The 21,440-nt window shown below is 31.6% G+C and overlaps 1 protein-coding gene across 1 annotated transcript in view; it reads right to left on the bottom strand.

Annotated features, from left to right (window-relative positions):
• sei (potassium voltage-gated channel seizure) overlaps positions 1-21,440 on the bottom strand; it is a 755,411-nt gene that overhangs the window by 101,982 nt on the left and 631,989 nt on the right. Inside the window, exon 10 of the mRNA XM_089596947.1 lies at positions 8,771-8,961. Coding sequence (XP_089453073.1) covers positions 8,771-8,961 — 191 coding nt within the window. The remainder of the gene's footprint in view (positions 1-8,770; positions 8,962-21,440) is intronic.

Below are 21,440 nucleotides of genomic sequence, written 5' to 3'. Positions count from 1 at the left end.
ATTTTGATCATCCTTAGAATTTTTAATGAAAATTTTTTTGTATTTGTTCCAAATAATATTACCAAAAAAATTGTCAAACATAATAAACTATGCAAAAAATTTTCGTAGTTAAAAAGGCAGCATAACGTTACATGCTTCTTATAAAATTATATCGTTTTAAAAATCGTGTTCTACTAATCTCATAGAAATAGCTGTTATTAGTCAGGAAGAATAGAAAGTGATAATTAAAAATTCATGTAATTAATTATGATCAATATACATTTATTACATATATAAATTTTAAGTAACAGATAATATAATTTGAGTTCTTTTTTATACTTCGTAAGTCTCATTTGCAATAACGGGGATTGATGCGCAGAGCACGCAGGAGGCATGTATAGTTATAAGAGCTTAGAAATATCTATTGACACATACAGTATAGACAGCTCATTTGAAAAAGGGAGCCACTAGAAGAAATAATAAAAATCACTAACAAAAAGTCAAGAGCACATCTCTTTGTCTATATAAACTTTACCACTTCTATTTAAAATTAGCAGCTTGTTCTCCATATTTTCTTAAAAGCAGACCAGCAATCATTTCCCAGCGTAGGAAATTTATTCCCGAGTATTTTCAAAAAATGCCATAGTCTTCCAAATTCTGTAAAATATACTTCAACATATTATTTTCGTACTAACAAATGATTTCATCATTTTTAAGGCTTTAAAAAATATTAATACACACCTTCTTTTGAAAAAATTACACTTATAACACAATAAAAGGGGGGTTGGCACGCGCAGCGTGGGGGGGGGCGGAGCCATACTAGTATATATATATTTATGGGTTATTCCGACGTAACTGTCTCAAATTCAGGTTAAAATTTTTGGTTTCTTAAATTAAACTTTATAAACATTTTATGGCTGGTTATGGCTTGTAAGTTTATCAAAAACAACTGTTGACATTGAATTCGCTATGAACTCTTAGAGTCAAATTTTATACAGCTTTTATGATTTTAGGTAAGGGTCAGAACTGAGCTATTTGTAAAAAATACTTTTGATTCATTTCTTAACTGTAAGAATCTCGAAAACAATTTGTATGGATACAATTTAACATGTTGATATTGATAAAATAATTTTTCAATAGTTCATTAGCTATTTACAATTAAGTCTTAATATTTCGAAGTTTTACATTAAACTATAAAGACTGTCACTACGTACGAAATATTTAATTTATACGATCACAAATATAAAATTTTTTTTTTACAATAACTCATAAAGAATTTGTTTTTTACTATTAATTCTAGTAAAGGTTGACATTTTATATTAATATAATTGGTATTTCAACATTTAAACACTTTATTTTTCAAAAACTATCAATTTGTTCCTATAATAAGTAATAATTATTTGACTTTAAAGTACAGTTTGCTGAGATATTTGCTATCTTAAAAAAACGATCGGTTATGTAATAAAGCCTGTTTTCTTGGCGTATGATAGGCTCAGACTGATCAAGTGTGAGTAAATTTAAAAATGAGACTTTGAAATATCAGTGAAAAGTCATTTAAATTTGTAAGTTAAAAAATATTACAATATTATGTGTTATGACAAAGATATAATTATTGTTTTTTTTCTAAAAAAACAGAAAATAAATGTTTAAATAAATTTTGGAGGTTGGCGCGCGGAGCGCGCATGGGGCGCAGCTTCCTAGTGGTAAAAAAGATTTATTTACTCAATAAATATAGTCAGCTTAGATTTAAGGAGCTTTGGGTACTCTGCTACTCCACCTTTAATTGAATGCATTTAAATTACTAACTATTTTATTCAAATTTCCCAATGTATTATTATCTTGATTTCTTAATTCTTCTTAATACACTGTTACCAAGCCACATATAGAAAAAGTCTTAGAACTATGTAAAGAATAACATTTTTAATGAAAAGAAGTTGAATTACTTCTGACTCATGACCTAAAAATGTAAAAAAATTTAACTACAATTGACTGAATATTAATTTCAGAGGGTTGGAGCTAACAGGGTTAGAACTGATACTTTGAGTTTTAAAGCTCTCAGAGTGTACGCGAACGAGACCCACTGACTTTTCCGCTTATACAATATCTGTCATCGCAAAGCAGTATAAGAAAGAACAGTTTACGTCTCTATTTAAGTAAACCTAGTAGGTGCTTTAGGGGAGAATTGGAGCTGACCAAAGTATTTAAACATATTAATAATTAGAAATAGTTCACTCGCCAGTCCCAGTGATTTTAACTTTAAGTGGCATTGGCTAGTGCAATTTTTTAGCACAAGTTAAAATAACCGTAAGCGAACATTGCAGAATTAAATCGCACTTTTTACAAAGCTATTTGTATACTTATTATAATATTCATGTAAATATAAGGAAAAAATGCATTCAACGTTCTTACGTATTTGCTTAAATTATGTATTATTTCTGTATAAATATAATCTATGATAACTTAATTTTAAAATGTAGATGCATAAATTAAGGAAAAAACCTTTATTTCAATAAGCGAGAGTCTTCTGTTTAAAAAGGTGTATATTGGACAGAGGTGGGAGCTGACAATGCGAGATAATTTTGGCAATTTTTTTTGTAAAAGGGACAAGATATTGGTAAAATCTGTAATTAATCAAGAAAAATTAACATTTAACATGTCTTGACACTGCAAGCATAAATAATTTTAGCTTTGGAATGTTGTCAGAGCTCTGGACATGATGTGAGCCAGTTACGCTTGAATCACCCACCCGACCATCCACACTCGCGCACACACACACACACAATATATATATATATATATATATATATATATATATATATATATATATATATATACATGGGAAGTTTCACGTCAACAGGGCGACCGCTGGGAACAAAAATTGTAAAGGTTTAAATAAATCGTGCAAGGGCTTAAAACAGTTGTATTGAGAACCTCCTTAAAATGTCAAGTTGCATATTGATAAATGCAATATGGCTGGTCCAATATGGCGGCCGAAGGCCGTAGAAGAATCATAAGTACAGCAAAAGAAGGTTGTAAAAATAAAAATTTGCAATGGATCAGGTAATTTCATGGCCAAAATTGTACCTGATAGATGCCCCTAGAAAACTTGCCTGGTTGGTAGACAAAATCCCAAATTGCAGATTCAATATAGAGGTCCAACATACATTATGGTTGCCAAATTTTTAAAAATCAATTAATTTACAACAAATTCGGTATACGGGTGTTTTATAGATCACTGATTACAAATTTGAGGCCAGATCTGCTAAATTTAAAATAGTGGATTCAAGGTGGTGGACGAAATTTTCAAAAATCAACTGATTTTTACAAAAATCTGTGTAAGGGTGATTTCAACGCCATTGATTACGAACCCAAGGACAGACTTCTAAAAGTAAAGATGTTGGACTCTATATGATAAAAATTTAATAACTCAGTCCATTATATTTGATCGGTCACATCGGATTTTTCAAAGTGCCATGTGGATTTTTAAAGCTTATGTGTTTCAAAATTTTTTGAGCCCTCGCACGATTTTTTAACATATCAATTTGTTTCCACTGGACCAACTCTTATAGTGCAAATTGTAAAGCTTTAAAAAATCAAGCAAGGGCTTCTTATGTTTGTTTTGAAAAGCTTATTGAAACGTTAAATGGTATTTTAGGAATTTTTTAAACGATACCTTGAAAATATTAAAAAATATGTAATAATTCTTTATTATTAAACATAAAACTGTTTTAGAATGACATATAGCTTTCACATAATTATGTGATTTTCAAAATGGCTGTTGAAATTGTCAGTGCCAAATTATCGTATTTTCAGAGGAATGGTATGAAAGAATAAATGTCAAATTATAATTAGTATTACAAGCCACATCGTTTATTTGGGGATTAAACATTTTAAGCTCTGGTTTATCTTAAGTTTTTTTTTAAATATTTTTTTGTTTAACTAATTTAAAATGAATTTAGTGAACTAGATTGTAGATATCAAAACGATAAATAATTTATGTAAATATTGTACAATAGTTATAGGGCTTACAGCATCTGAATAGCTTTTAACCACGAAAAATTTTTATCTAGTCCAGTTATAGGAGTACTTTATCATTACTTAGATTTTTTGTACGATTAGATACGTATGCTTGCTGACTTTTTGATATGAAATGATGGGGTATAAATTCCTCTTATTTATTAATAAATACTTCAACGAAGTCATCAACAGGGAGACATTATTTCTTCAATGTGCGTCTATCTGCAGATTTGCACATACTAAAAACTATTTCTTTCATACCCTGTGATTCGAGAATATTGGATACGTAATCTTTTAATACTTTAACTTCCAGACATGATTGACACTCATTAAAAAAACAATCAGGCAGTGGATTTTCGCACATTGTTAATTTCAGGCAGTTGTTATGTTGTGCTTTATTTTGTTAATTTTTCGTCATGTTTTGTAAATCAGAAGCATAAAGCATATTTTCGAAATTCTCATGTACTGGACATACACATACACTGTGTTTCTTTTTATCACCAAAAAGAATACACCACTGCGATCTGAGCTCAGCAAACTAGCTCAAACTTACCGGATTTTTGGTATTTAATTTTATAAAATCTTCATATGAAACACATACATCTGAGAGAAGTAAGTGTTTTTGTACTTTATGTTTTTCCCTCTCCTTTCTAACAATCACAGCATTCTTCTTGTTTGCTATAATCTGACTATTTTCATCTTACTCATAAAAGTTCACAATCTTTGCAACTGTATCGGATAATAAAGTTTCACCTGCTCTTGGAGATGACATTGCTGAAATACCCTTCTTTTTTTTTAAATTCTCGCTTTTTTAGCCATTCTTCTTGAAATTTCAAGTTCTTTCGCTACTTTTCGTGTTGAATAACAACAAAAAGCATGATTTTTTTGCTGGAGAATAATCAACATCACTTTCAGACATATGTTTTCTAAGCAGTTATCTTTATACTGAGAAACTGCACTATCTAATAAAAGTTTACTATGTTAATAATAAAGTATCAGACAATCCATACAAATTTTGAAAAAAATTCTCCACAATTTATTTAAACATTTATTTTCTGTTTTTTTGAAGAAAAATACAATAATTATATTTTTGTCGTAACACATAATATTGTAATATTTTTTAACTTACAAATTGAAATGACTTTTCACTGATGTTTCAAAGTCTTATTTTTAAATTTACCGACACTTGATCAGTCTGAGCCTATCATACGCCAAGAAAACAGGCTTTATTACATGACCGATCGTTTTTTTAAGATAGGAAATATCTCAGCAAACTGTACTTTTAAGTCAAATAATTATTACTTAGTATAGGATTGATAGTTTTTGTAAAATAATGTGTTTAAATGTCGAAATACCAATTATATTAATATAAAATGTTATCCTTTACTAGAATTAATAGTAAAAAACAAATGCTTTATGAGTTATTGTAAAAAAAAGTTTTATATTTGTGATCGTATAAATTAAATATTTCGTACGTAGTGACAGTCTTTATAGTTTAATGTGAAACTTCGAAATATTGAGACTTAATTGTAAATAGCTAATGAACTATTGAAAAATTATTTTATCAATATCAACATGTTAAATTGTATCCATACAAATTGTTTTCGAGATTCTTACAGTAAAGAAATAAATGAAAAGTATTTTTTACAAATAGCTCAGTTCCGACCCCCACCTAAAATCATAAAAGCTGTATAAGATTTGACACTAAAAATTCGTAGCTTAATAAGTCCTGCAGATCAAGAGATGTAGTTAATTATCAATGCAAACACAATTCGCAGGTAATTCAAATTTTTTTAAATAACGACAACTAAAAAACCGCTACTGTTCGTTTTGAAGTAAGCAAATTTGCTTGGAATAATTTAACTGTATAGAGTCAAAATTATAGTTGTCAACGAATCAAAGTGAAAGTTCAGAATTAGGGCATGAACGTGGGTTGCAAAAATAAATGAACATCAAAAGTGAGATTCGCTTATTTTCCGAATTATTTATCTTCTGAACTTCACTCGCCTGATATTTTATATGTAATTGATTGTCAAGCCTAAGTTAATTCGTTTGCTGATGAAGAAGATGAAATTCAGAACGAGCATCAAGCGCGCATTATTTTGATCTATCATATTAATACAGAATACTTTGCAAATATTATTTATTTTAAAAAATTATTAAAAATAATTGATAAACTTAAAAAATGAGGAAGTAATTATACTGTATCAGTCTTGAGATAAAAGCTACATGCTTTTTAAGGTGGCTTCCTCGTGCAGAAATGCCAACCCACGTCGTAGGTCACAAATTTGCTCGCAAACCCAAGTATAGGTGGCGATACTGACACAAGAGCACATAGGCTATCCTGTAAAAATACAATGACTTGATTAAATTCAATCAAATATCTTGAAACTTTTGAGTGTAACACTTACATTGCTAGGCGTCATTCGAAAAAGGAGGCTTCTTTCTGCAAAATGTGCTCTTATTACGGGAACTATTAATTTATTCGAGTTTTAAAGTTGTTTTCATCGCGTGTGTGAGCTCTACCGTAAAAATACGTGTTAAAAAGCGCAATGTTAAACTTATTATATCTCGAAATTTTGCAGGGTAAGCGATATAAATTATTATATCTTTGGATTTAGTAGATTTTTGACAATTAAATTTATCTGGTCTTGGTTCAGGAACTGTCATAAAGGAACCTCCTTAATTCGACTCTAAGTAAGAGGCCACGTTGAACTATTGGGATCGGTCTAAAGATTTTGTCAAAATGTACGATAACTTTTAAAATTGATCTCTTCTGACAAAGAAAGACAAACGTCACATGGCTTACGATTCGAGTTGTTTGAGCTTTTTCATTGCCACGTTTACGGCCAATGCAGGTGCCAACAAGCGTTTTGTTAGATTAAAATTGTATTTTAAAATATTTAATAACAAAGATATGTTAGTTTTTCTGCTAACAATCATTTATCCACTGACTCCAATACAGAAAAAGTAAGTGATACAGCAAATTTTGCTAATAATAGACAGGTCAAATTGTAGGATGTGATATTTTCTAAAGGTCAAGCTGAAAATCAACTGTTCTTGCAGAAACTTATAGACATTGGATTTTTGATCTACCTAAATAAAAATACTATTAATATAATTGAAAGAGTCAGTCATCTGGGAAGTTCATAAAGAATCCCATTAGTAAATTGGTTTGAAACTAAATATACAATATAAATTCAATTTTAACAAAGATACTGAACTTGAAGATCAAATGGTAGCTGGTTTGACTTCTTATTTAAACAATGCACTACGATATCTTACGTAAGGAAGGGAACCTTAAAGTAAAACTGAAAAAAATGTCGGAGACAACGGAATAGACACTAATAAAGTGGTTTAACCCTTACTCGTCACAGTCAGTCTGATCCTAGTAATCAAGGTATTCAAAGTGTATTTGAGTTATATACTACTTTATAACATTTTGTTCGCTTAATAAAGCACTGCTGTGTTTTAATCCTCATGATCCCTTTATTCTACCTCTGCTGCCTGAACATTATGAATTCTTATCCTCAATAATAACCTACTCACAACTCACCTAATAATTTATTTACAAACAATTGTGCAGGTATATTGACGTGACCTTTTTTCACTGATTGTAGACTTTTAACCATTAAAACTTAGTGTTTTATCGTGGCACAACTATGTTGATATATTTTAACGTTTTAACTTAGAATGAGAATTATTGTTATCTTTGTCTTAGAACATAAAAAAACTAAAAAAAATTTAAGTCACTACGTGCAATAACATTTTTTCAATACTGGCATTTTAAGCTTCGTTACCTCCAACTACTGGAACCCAAAGGTTTACTTTTTGTACTCAACTTTACGTATATTTCTAGTTGTTTTACGTAGATTTTAACAGAAATCGATATATGTACTCAGGCTTTCAGAATACATATAATATCTTTAAATTAAACATCAATATTTAGTAGAATGCAAGTTACTGATATTCAAAAAAATTGTGATGAACAATTTTTTTCCGATTTACTTAAAAACTATTAGAGTGATTAAGGATCAACATGTCATGAAAAGTTTTTTACATAAGCTTGTCTATGGTGCCGTTTTCTGAACCATGGTTGATTTTGACGTATTGTCAATATTATTATTAATGACAAAAACCATTAGAAAACAAAAGTTTTTGTAAGAAACCTTGTACATTTTTTGGCCATGTATCAGCTCGCTCTATCTAAATAGAAGGTACAAGCCCAGAAAACCAGGATTAAAGATGGTCTGGGTAAAGTAGATCTTAAACTTCTCAATAGCCCCAGTTATGATCAAATACCTACATAATAGGTTATAGGCTGAAACACCAAGTCCATGATTCTCATTACGTTTTATTAATATTTTTCAGTCCAAGAAAATATTTAGAGAATTTTCGAAATTTCACAAGAGCAGAAATCAACTGTCCATGCAGGATTCTAATTTGACATATTAGAGGTTTCGAGAGATTGTCATATAATTCTAATTTACCCACTCGTTTTCGGTATACCTCCCTCAGACAGTCAAGCAACCGAAAGATAAAATAACTTCTAAAGTAAGATATTAAACAAAACAGTTATCTAAAGTGTTGATAAATTTTATTTACTTAAATAGTATAAACATAACCCATCATTAAGGATATTGCAAAATTTTCTCTTTTTCAAATGTTTTAAACTGAGTCTTCCTTTTCATAACTTCTATAACATAACATTATCCTTTCAGTAATACTTGATCTAGAAGCTCATAAACAATATGAAAATTCTTATCTAACTTACCTTTTACAATTGTACTTCACTTTTATGTTATCTGGAAAAGATGCAGATAAGCAACTAGAGCCAAGCATCTCAATTGCGTTGTAACGATGCCGTAGTGGACAGAGAGCAACGTTCTTACCCTTGACGTTAATGTCTCTTGGTGAGCTCATAGGAAATTGGAGTATCAAGGGATCTACTCCAATTTGGTCTTCCTAGAAATAAACAAAAACTTCAAAAAGTAAGAGGTATTAGTTTAAAAATGATTATTTCTAAAAACTGTTTTTAATGTAAAAAATGCAATACCTAAAATTTCAATGGAATTGAAGTTTCAGCCTTGAGTAAATTTATATTCATTAAGAATAAATATATTATTATTTATGACAAATTTAATAGTTTACGTAAATATACAAAAAAAATTTTTAGCAATATTTTATTATTAAAATAGTTAATTGTTAAATCAATATCTTCCTATCTTCCTCTTTTTCTTTTGCAGATCCCTGCCCTTAAATTCAGGTAAGGAACTTTTTTTAATAGTCAGTAAAGTAAGCTTACAGATCATTTAGTGGAAAATAATTGCTAGTACTTAGGTTATATAATAACTGCACCAAACAAATAAACACTAAAAAATTAATTAATAGTTATGTATAAAGTAAAAGTTTTTGGATGACAAAAACTTATTCTTAGCATGAGTGCTATTGAAGAAAGTACTTACTTATTCTATGATGTTTTTGTAGCTTTGTTGAAAAGTTATTGTTATTATTATTTTTAACGTTTTACCTCAAAACTTGGAGTTTATGTACATACAATCATGGGAATTCTTGACTATTAAATTTAAATACTAACAGGGATACATAAAACTATTTTGTTGTTAAAAGAAATAAGTATCATAAATGTATTTAGTGTTTATTACTACTAGGATAAGATTTTTCTCAAACAAGACTTGTTTTTCTGCAAGATATACTTTGATTTTACCAGTCAATAAGTACCTACGTTTAAAGAAAAATATCTACAGAGTATCTGCAAAAAATCTTACATTTTTTCAAGCCTGTTATTATTGTAATAAAGAATGAATAAGTCTTTAAATTAGTAATGTACAAAAGAGTCTCATTCTTATTGGGTATCAAACAAACTTTAAATACCTGACACCGCTTATTTTTCAAAGGCTCCATATAAAAAAACTAAACCTAAATTTCATGCAATTTCTAGCATATCTGTTCTTGTCTTACAACTGTTAAGAATTGCTCAAAATAGGTAGGGCCACGAAAATATTGTCTTATACCACTGCTTATATTCAGGGTAATTCTTTTTTTACTTAAATTTTAATTCAATGACTGGAAAAATATCAGCGATAATAGAACAAGAAGATCGTGGTTATAATAAATGCACATTTATAAGTTTTTTTTAACGTACTTATAGATGTCTTAAAAATATAAAAGAAAGATTTTCTTAAGTTATCCAAGTTTAAAAAAAATTATGTCAGATGGTAAAAGAGTTTCTTATCTCTAGAACATGATGCTCTGCGCCATAAGGTACACTTTTCATCCCCGTATTACTTGCCACCCACGAGCAAAAGTAAAAATTCTGGCTCCATCGGGCCCAAAGTTTATTCCGATCCTAGAGTAGAAAGAAATGAGCAAGTAAAAAGTGTTTTTCTAGGTACGAAGTTAGGAACACATTCTGAAGACTTTTTTGTTAAGCTCAATAATAATTAAAAAAGTTTTCAATATAATAACTCTAAGTACAACAAAATTATATTTTATTACTTGTTTAGGAGGTTTTGGAAAAAAATTTCGTACCAAGCATTTATTTCTTATTTTTGTTATTAAAAAAAAGCTACTTCTATTACTTGGAGTTACATAGCATAAGATAGGGGGAGACTGGGTACGGTTGTGCCAAAAGACGGTTGTGACACTGATCATATACGTGAAACTGTAAGAAATAACCACGAAATATTTGAAGAGGAAGGAGTGGAGTGCTGGGTCACTTGTGCTTTACAGTATAGCATCAGCTGTTGTGGGATATCAACAACAGCAGAGGTCTACATTACTTTTGGCGAGGGAAAAGCTTTCTTTAAACTTTTTTTTGCGATTGTTGCTGTATATGTACAGATCGAGCAATGAGTATTTTTCCTCGTTGTAAGATACACATTAGTGCATAAAAGGCAGTAGTTAATTTTTATGTAAGCTATGTTGTGTTTACATGGTAACTTTTTTTTTCAAATGAGTGAGGAGGGTACGGTTGTAAAGTACTGCCTGGATACGGTTGTGACACAAGTAAAATTAGTTTTTTTCTTTTCAGATGCCTCGTGAGCGTTCCAGGAGAGCGGAAAGAGGTACGTGTAATGTTAAAAAGCATACAATGATACAAAGCAGGGGATTTCTGTACGGAAAGCTGCAGAAATGCACCAAGTAAATCACATGATATTATAGCGATACGCTTGTAAACGTGATGCAGCCAATGCCAACGGCAATAACAGAGGTAGCGTCAGTATAGGTTGCGTTGTTCACAACAAAGTCTTTTCTAAGGAGCAGGAATAGTGGTTGTCAAAATACCTACTACGTTGCGTGGATATATACTTTGGGTATATAATATCTATAATAATAAATTAAACTATTTAAAAGTAGAAATAAGACGTAAAGTGCTCCAAATTTGATGCCTTTAATTGAAAATAAATGTTAAATTTTCCAAAAAGAAGGTGCTGTTATATTATGTTCAACATAAAATACAATGAAAGTCATTTAAAACGGTTTTAATGTATTTTTCTAACCTGTCACAATCGTCCCCAGGCATCGTCACAACCACCCCTGGGGTGTGGTCAGTTGTGACATATTTTTTTTTTTTTTCTAACAGCTTGTACGTGCAAACGGATGTATGTGCAGTTATAATTTTTGTACACACATATAAAGGAGTCTTTCATTTATCGTGCCTAGCAATTTTCATTCCACTGAATGTCATACTTTCAAAGTTACGGGCTCTCAAGTAAAATTTGGCACAACCGTACCCAGTCTCCTCCTATGAATATCATTTCAAGATGTTCTTGTAGAATTTAAATATAATTTTTAAAAAATGACGTAAAGTAAATTTAGTTACTTATAAAGCAGCCTTTGTGATTTAAGATACATCTTTTTAAATTTTTGACAAAGCACTAAAAGACTTGAGTAATTATGGCTTGTCGTTTAGCTATGAATGGTTTATTTTAGAAGGCAATTTCAGGCAAACACTTCCACTGATCAAGCATAAATGTAAAACCTTAATACTAAATAATTTTTCAAATGACTTTTTCTTATAATAAGACTTTAGAATTAAATAATTGAAAAGGAATGTGTGTTGCATTAATAAAGAATTTGCTAGATTTTTAATGAAAATAAGGAATGAGACAATAATATTATTCAATATTCTTGAGAAACAAAAAATTGATAACATTTCTAAAAAAATTAATGGAGATAAGGAGCGTCTAAATAATAACCTTAACCAGGTTATTAAAACAACTAACAATGAATTATCTTACGTCTTATGCAACAAAATTCGAAGTGCAATCAAAGGCATCGGATATACGTATTAAAGTACAGATTTTGCTAACCATTGCACAATATAAAGGTAGTGATCGCACAGATGATAATATACATATCAATTTTTCAATCAAAACTCTTAATAAAATATACTGAGGCTTACCACTACATGTTTTAAATTGAATAGCAAGTGCAATTGTTACGTTAATAAGAGACTTAAGGATATTTGATGGTTTCTACATAAAACTAGACTTTAAACTACTTAGCAGAAATAATAACTAGAGAAAAATCTGGTCATAAGGTTTCCATACTAAGAATGACATGAAATATGGTAATAATTTATCTTTACTGCTTACATTATACAGAAAACAATTCCTTTTGGTTCTCGCTTTTTTTATGATAGTTAATTAGTTACTGGGCCAAAGTCCTAACAACTTTGGATTTTACTGTAAAAGACACTTTTCCACGGTTTACTTTGTTTATTACTTGTAAGATGTAAGAATCCTAATAATAAATTTATGAAAAGTAATTCTAACAATAAATCTACCATTCAAAATAGAGTACAGAAAAACATTTTTTTTATTCAAAAATTAAAGAATCCTTTTTTTTATTTAACAGTTACAGCCAATCCTCAGACTAGTGAAATTGCTTTCAACGCATGATCCAACAAGACATTTTTTTTCTTCTATTTCTTATTACTTCCTCCAGAGAATCCTTGTCACTAGGTGTATGTGTCACTAATCTTACTTTCTTATAAACTATGTCACCACTTACAAAAAATAATTAAAAAATGATTGACACTAATGTGAATTTCTAGAACTAATAAAAATAAATTATGCTTCTAAAGAAATCTTTTAAATGATAATTGTATTGGATTTTTTTCAATTTTTACCATGCAGTCATATATTATGACTTAAGATTTAATTATAACAACTATCATAAAAAGTATCAGAGTTGGATAGCCACTTAAAATGTAAGGGTTGCCTACAGGGGCAAGGAAAGCGAAGAGTTTTTTATTCTTGTAGAACATGTTTTTTGTTTTAATAACATCAAGAAAGGTTTAGTTTTTTATTTCTTGAGGGAGCTAAAGAAGCAACTTTGAATCTTGAGGGGTACCAAGGGGTGGTAAAGGGGGTGAGTAACTGAATTTTGTCTTACAACAATTTAATATAAGACATATGTGTGTATTTGAATACCTGTTTATACTTTATAGTGACTTTTAAGGGTAATTTTACACATCTTATCCCCTAGCTAAACACTTCTTGGCTTCTATCAGACCTTTTTTAGTTTCCTAAACGAAGTTATATTCCATCGGGCTTACGTTGTCTTGATAATATTAAATTTGCCATTGCCCTTCTCTACCTTTCTTAGCTCACCCAGAATCTTAAAGAACTAACTTCAGATCCTGTTCAACCACTTCTAACAATTATAGACACCTCTTGTCTCCCATTTTAATAAAGCTTAATTCTGTTGGTTTGCATATCTCTTTTTCTAGTTGAATTTCCGTATGCATCCCCTCCCATATTCTTTCTTGCAATCTTTAAGAACTTTTCCTCAGCCCCTTTTTACTTTTTGAGTACAATTTCTTACTTTCTAACTTTTTAATCTTCTCTCACAATTTATTGGTACCAGTTCCTAGCTCTTCTTAGTACAGTTGCAGCTACTCCCTAAACGAGGTCAAATTATTTTTATTTTTATGTTATTTCCATCAAAAGAAATACTTTTTCTAGCCTGTACTTAGTCACTTTGTACCACTGTTTAGTTCCACGATATAGTTTTTTGTTATAACATAATGATCGTTTTGTTTGTATAATTAGTTAGAACATTTTCACACCACCATGAAGGTAGTGCTATGGTAGAATTTTTTTTTTCATACATTTCATACATTTACTTATTGCATTAATCAATTTGTGTAAGAATATGACATGATATTTATATACTTCATGAAAAGCAACAAATATACTTATAAATTAATTAAACTATAGACCTTCCTTCTAACCCTGCTCACTACATTAATTTTGCCTGTAAAACAATATTTCCATGTAACAATTTACCCATAGAATAATTAACGGGTCAAACGATCTATTTATAAAACAAGCGATCTGAAAAACGATTCACGCCTTAAACGATTAACCCATACATTGATCTTCCTATATAACCATCTGCTACTACAAACATTTGCCATTAAAACGATTTATTCGTTAATAAATCTGCATGCGAGACAATTTTGCCTATAAAACGATAGACCCGTTAAAAGATCTACCTGTAAAACGTTCTGCTCATAAGACAATTCACCTATAAAATGATTTATTTGTAAAACAATCAGCCTGCAAAACTAATTATAAATTGTCACCTGTAAGACAGTACATCTATTAAGTTACCTGCTGCTAGAATGATCAGCCTGGAAAACAATTTAGTCATAAAACGATCGAACCATATCTATCTGCAAGACAATCTGCTTGTAAACGATTTACTCATAAATAATTCTACTTTAAAAATAATTTATCTGTGAAATTATCTGCCTATAAAGTTATTCGCTTATACAGCGATCTACTAGCAAAAGAATCTGTCTGTTAAATGACCTGCCTACCGAATGATTGGCTTAGAAAACGATCTACCCGTAAAATGGTTTACCTGTAAAACAATTTACCTACTTAACAATACATCTATACAACAATGTGCTTGTAAACAATTCATCTACAATACGATATATTTGGAATTTTAAGGAAGAAATTTTATTTAAAGGTAAGACTAAAGACTTAACTTCTTATTCTACTGCAAACATTGCAGATTATAAAGATTTACACATGTCAAGTAAATATATTATAAGACTGTTTGGCAATTTGGTATTTTGGAAAACACAAAAAAAATACGTTTTATTATCTACTTGCCAGACAGTGGTGTTGAATCTCACTTTGTATCCAATGACCGTATGGAGTGATAATAAAGTGACAGAAGTAAGTGCAAAGTCTAATGGTGGAGCTAAACTTAGGCAAATACCATCAGTGCGTAAACATTATAGAAAAGGAAAGTGCTAAATATAAACTAATATAAATAAAATAGATCACCTTAAAAGGTCTGACTGCTAAAATTTTTACTAAAGCCTTACTCTCTAAATTACATGAGAAAATAACTGCAAAGTTAATCAAGACTGCAAACATAACACGACAGTTAACTTTGCCTTGTTATACAAATCCAACATTTTTTCGTATACTGTACGACAACCACATTATCACGCAGTTTTTTGTTTTTTTTTTGCAAATACTTGCAATAGGTAAAATCAAAAACAAGAAGTATTAGTAGCACACTAGTTTATGGATGGACAAGATATGGTCCTACTGGAGTGAACAGATCCAGCTGACGTAATGCACCTAACACCACCCTTAGATTTTTTCCGTTCAATGTGCACTCGTTGTGGTCGGTGTTGTTAAAACCAAAGTTTATTCCTATTATTATTTCTAGTTTATATATTACTACTTTTTGTTCTTCTAACATTTTTTTTTTATTTTTCATCACTGTTGCACTAGCCCTTCAATAAATCTGTCACGTGCATCTGCGAGTTGGAAGATACGATAGCCTGTCACTGAGTATACCATTAAGTCATCACCAAAACAGCGCTTTTATTTATCTGAAAGATAGAACCCTAAATGTAAGACTCTGAGTGTTAATGTATACGCTCAACTATAAAGTCTAGAGCCATAGTAATTGATTTGCTAACAGAGCAACCTACGATATTTGTCAGGCATTATGTACAAATGTGGTGCTAGCAATGATCTCATGATAACAAGCCCGTATATTCAATAAAAATCAACAATAGTATTTATTAATAAAGTTGACCTGCTACTTGAATTATTAAGCTTAAAAGTAATGTTTAACACAATTTTTTCTCTGTTATTCCTAGAGCACGTAACATGTTGCTATTGACACGTTGAAAATGTCTCTCTTATAGGCCACTGACGCTAAGTTATTAGAGATAACATATAAATTAGTGTAGTCAAACAGTTCAATATTTTTTTGCTCAAGCAATGCAAGAAAATTCCATGCTGATTCGATGTTTTATTCACATAGATGCCTTATTTTGAGAGACCTATATATTTTGACGGTTTCTGGTACTCAAAACTGCAAGGACTTCATTATTTATGTTTTTAGCTAGGTTCCACAAGATTCTGTTACGTTCTGCCATGTATGGTGACAAACGAACCTGCATCTATTTCACTGTTATCGTATATTACGTAGAAACCAACGGTTTCCTCCATTGTGGGAAAAAAATCTGTACCAACAGAGAGAAATTAGTGGTTAACTTGTGAAAGATTAGGTTATTTTTTAAATTTGTGTTATGGACATGCAACGATTTAGTTGAACCCATGATACCGATTATCAAGGTCTACTTAATTGTTAACTATATTGCAGTACTTACATTCGTTCAGCAACAGCTCCAGCTTATCCATATAAAGGTGTCTTTGCGTTTAACAATATTAGAGTCCAAACAATACCCATCCTGCCATGTACACTGCTTTACACTTTCATTTAATGTATTCAAACCTGCAATTGTTAACATATCTGTTTTCTGTAGGTCACTATTACTTTCCGTCCTCTTAATATCAACATGCATTTTTCCCACCCTGTCATCTACATCACTCTGTTAAACATTTTTCTGTCTGTGTACAGAGAAATTTATTTGCAAGATTGCGTGTTTTTTATTTGCGTGGGGCATATTTGTTAACTATGATCCTCACTGTCCAATGTCTCGAATGAAAATTGCAGGATTGTCCCACGGCATTATTGTTTTCTTATGTCGGTTGTTTATTCCCTGTAGCCAGTTTTTCAATTGCTTGTAAGACTCCATAGCTTTTATTATTTAATCATTAATTGCTTAAAGTTTGTACATTTGCGCCACTTTAAGCATTAGAGACTTACTTTCTTCCCACAAACGTCTGTATTTAAATCCTAGAAAGTCTATTTTTCGTATAACTTCTTAAACCATGCTAGTTGCAGCCAACGGGACAGTCTTTTCCACGATTTTTCCTGAATTATTTTGTACTTATGTTATTGACCACTGCATCTGCATTGGTACCTCTAATTCTGCCTTATAATGTACATATAATGTACGTACTGTGACGAGGTAAAATTAATACCACTTATTTTCTCTTCAGCCCTGTCACTCCTTACTTTCCAATAATTCTGTCATACGTTTCGTTGACATACATCTCATTTTTGCATATTTCTAATTTTAAAGCCTGTGAAGATTAGACGAAATAACGAAAATGCGCAATGGCTCACTGTATGTGCAAGGCAAAGGAAATGCGCCAAGCCGGATGTGTAAACGCAACAGCGATTGCATTACAAGGGACAAAAAATGATGCAAAAAGGTTAGAGTAGTACGGCGGAAACCAGGAAGAGGACTACATTGAGATCCTGTGAGGGAGCTAGTCTTATTTGAGCCGTGCAAAGAAGTAGTTAAAACAAGAGTGGGTTAAGATTCTTTATTGAGCAGCAGTGAAGGAGTGTATGTTGTCAAATAACTGAGTAGAGAAAATAAAAAGGTGGTGGAGAGTAGTTAACATTGCGAGGACTCTAATCATACTGCAGAACGAAAATTCAGAACAAGGGTCCGGATACAGAACCGAGTCTGTGAGCAGTAAGGTCGAAGTCACGTGAGTAGGCCAAGGAAAACGAGAGGACCAGACTATTGTCGAGGGCCGACGTTTGCAGAGAAAACGAGAGAGAAGACAGAGACCACTCCTGGAGCTGGGAATCGATACTTACCCAGGAGCCAAAAACAAAGGAGCCCACGTTTGGGATCCAGCAAATATCGGGACGAGGTAAAGTGTTCTGGTTTTTTGCGTGCGAGGGAGTACAAGAGGGTAGAGTAGCTTGGGACCGAGACAGATAGAGAAGGCGTATATGAGAGTGAGAGAGAGAGTGATGCAGGAACTTAATGAACCGGTTCAAGTAGTATGTGTGTGTATGTAACAAGAAGTTAAGAGAGAGCTGATAGAAAGAGAAGAAGAGAGAAAGGAAGGGTGGAGCAAGGCATGAGTTCAGAGGAACCGTGACAAGGTGTGTGAACATAGAGGACACTGGACGTGAGACCTAACAAAAGAGACAGTGTAAGCACAGAAGTAGAGTGCTGTGGTTATACAGTCAAAAGTGTGTAACCACTTTATTTAACATGTGTATCAATCAAAGAAGCAACGAGTGCAAGTGCTCATGCGATAGCAGTCGTTGTTTTGTACCAATACCGCTGAATCACCGTCACCATTAAGAAATGTAACTGTGAGAAATATAGAGGTTTGAGTAATCCTTGATGCCATGATAAATTAATTATTTTTCCCTTTTTCTTCCAGAGAGCTTGGATCAAGCCACCTTTTGGTTACCAAACGATGACTACGAAGTGGATACAAAAACAGATCCCACGAGAGAAGAACTTAGTGGCCTGTTTTCTGACTGTGGAACTTCTAGACGGAGAACAATAATACTGTTTACTATTTGCTGTGAGCCATGGTTTCTGGATACGGCAAGCGTTTTAGTGAGTGTGCTAAGAACCTGGTCTGACACTTTTTGAAGTTATATTTCCATCAGTGCCTTATGCGAGAAAAAAAGATTTCAGATCTCTGACCTTAAGACAATGTATGGTGAAACTGGATTTTGCGTGTTACTCATCGATTGCCTCACCTCCTCACCATACAACTTACACTACAGCTAAGCACATATTTCATATTTTATTGCATTTGATTTTTCCTTCTTTAACTAATTTTATAGAAGAAAGAAAACAAAAAAACTCTATACGAGGCTTGAATGTGCGATTTTCTGCACAGAAATTGAGGCCCTGATCCACTTTTTTATAAACGGTTCTGATATTAGGAGCTCGATTACAATTTGTTACGGTATGGTTCATTGATTATCTTGAATGTGAGTAATTATTGATTCCTTCTTATTTAATTTAGTTTGATTATAAATTTTATTAATAAATAATTTGTTAATATAAACTTATTCTCTCAGTAAAATAATTATTTTTTAAAACTCAGAAGTTTCTTTATTTGGGCAAAGCAGTTTTTTATGTATCCATAAATATATAGTTAATCATCATTTATTTGTTTCTTTTTAGATAAATTCATAGTACGAATAATAATTCCTACAGTTTCTTGTGTTTCATTTTAATTTTTAATAATTTTAAAAGCATGTTTGTGTATTACCTAGATACATCAATTGATCCTCATTCTTTTATAGTTTTGTTATATCTGAATAAGGTACATTCTTACGCCTCAAAGACGTTATTCACAGTAAGCGTAAGAAAATTATACAGATCTAAGAGAAGTGTGAATACATACATAAACGATACAATAATACATTACGATACTAGTGCGCGAGGAAGGCGATTGACGCACGTGAGTGGAAAGACACGCGTGTGTCAATCACCTAACCTCTCGCACGTGTGGTGTATGCAACTTTTCGACACATCGTATGCAAGGAACGAGATTATGAGCCATCTAATGTGGCTCTGCAAAGATCTCGACGTACACATGCACTTGCACGAGTGCGCAGCACGAATTGTGAGTTACATGTGTAATTTAAGGCCTTTAGAGCCATAACAGATGGCTCATAATCTAGTCCCCGCGCATGGTGGGTCAAAAATTATTTTTTTCTTATACAGATGTACTTAGATACACGCTTTTACTCAACTCTTTTTTTGTTGCGTTCGTGAAAAAAAAGCTTGTGGGTCTCTTTGACAAAACAATAGGTTTATCTAAAAGTGAAGTGTCATACAAATAATGTTAGAAAATTTTTACAGAAAAATTAAATAAAATTTTACATGACACTGTCATAATGCTGCACGTAAAATTAAGACTTTTAAAGAAACACATTTTGGGTAACAGACACATAAAAGGGTAGGTTGAAGGATCTGCGATTTTCTTTGAGTATTTTTGAAGCTATTTCTAATGCGCGTTTGAGGTTGAAATACTATCTAATAAAAAAATCTGCGTGTAATAAACACCTTGAAAAGATATTCAGTGAAATGTTATACTACTTTCTAAAAAAATGTGATACTACAGGACGATTTTTCTTAGACTTTTAAGAAGATTACATTTTGCAAGATAAAGTTTATTGAGAAAAAGGCTTACAAAGTATTGAAAATCCAATTTTATTTTTGAGTACGCATTTGGTCTTCAGTTTAATGAAATAAATAAAGATTTTGATACCGAAATATGTTCTAAATATTGAAATAGTCTCACTTATATGTAAAAAAAAGTCTTAAAAACCACTTTAATCGCTAACAGCAAAAGCTACTCCACCGATCTAGCTAAAACTTTGCATACTGATTCTTGACACTCTCTAGATGGTTCTTATATAGTTCTTATCTTGAAAAAGTAAAGAACTAAAGCAATAAATCATCTTGAACTTTTGCAAAAATCTGCTAGCTACCCACGTTAGTTTAGCATGGTCTACTCAGTGACGTAGAAGTTAAATCGAAGCTACCTGCAATAGAATAAATCAAGTCTTGCTATAATATCTCCGACCAAAGTACTGAATTTCTAAGTCGTTCACCAGCAATGCATGAAGCATAGAGCTGGGAGTTATGCAACTAATTAACCATCAATCTTTTAAATTCTTTTAAGAGCCATCGAACGTTAAGCTACTATGCTAACAAATATATTATAAAAATTTTTTCGGCAGCGATTCGTTCATTAAAAGGCTATAAACATTTGGCCACTATTAAATCAAGTCAGTCATTTACTGGCAGACATGACAAGTGGAGTAAAGCGCCAAGAGGCTGGATACTCTAACTACCGATGATCTTGCATTATCCTCTTGACTCAAAGTATTTAACTAGAAATCACTGATTCTCTTTAAGGTCTGTGCAAGGCACACTTATACTAGATGGAGCTATAAGGGTGATAGACGCTTGAGCAAACGGGGAGATGCTTTGGACACCAAAGTCTACGGCGTGACACCAGGAGACATTGAGAAAGATCTCTACAACTAACTTAAGCGCTTTAAATGTTTTATTATACACAAACAGGCTCAAAAAGATGATTCTAAGGTATTAAGGCATATATGTTTATTATAAGCTTTACTCAAAAAAGAATTTAGCTTGCTGGTCTTTTTTATGAGCGTTCATCCCACATAGCAGTTTCTGTACGATCTTCCTGAAATTTCAACAGGATCCTCGTAATAATGTG

Source organism: Copidosoma floridanum, unplaced genomic scaffold (genome assembly GCF_036245765.1).
Source record: "Copidosoma floridanum isolate Cflo_tuat_1 unplaced genomic scaffold, Cflo_Japanese_pri ptg000030l, whole genome shotgun sequence".
Classification (NCBI taxonomy): Eukaryota; Metazoa; Arthropoda; class Insecta; order Hymenoptera; family Encyrtidae; genus Copidosoma; species Copidosoma floridanum.
The sequence above is the reverse complement of the archived record's forward strand: the minus strand, read 5'-3'. Positions and strand labels throughout refer to the sequence as shown.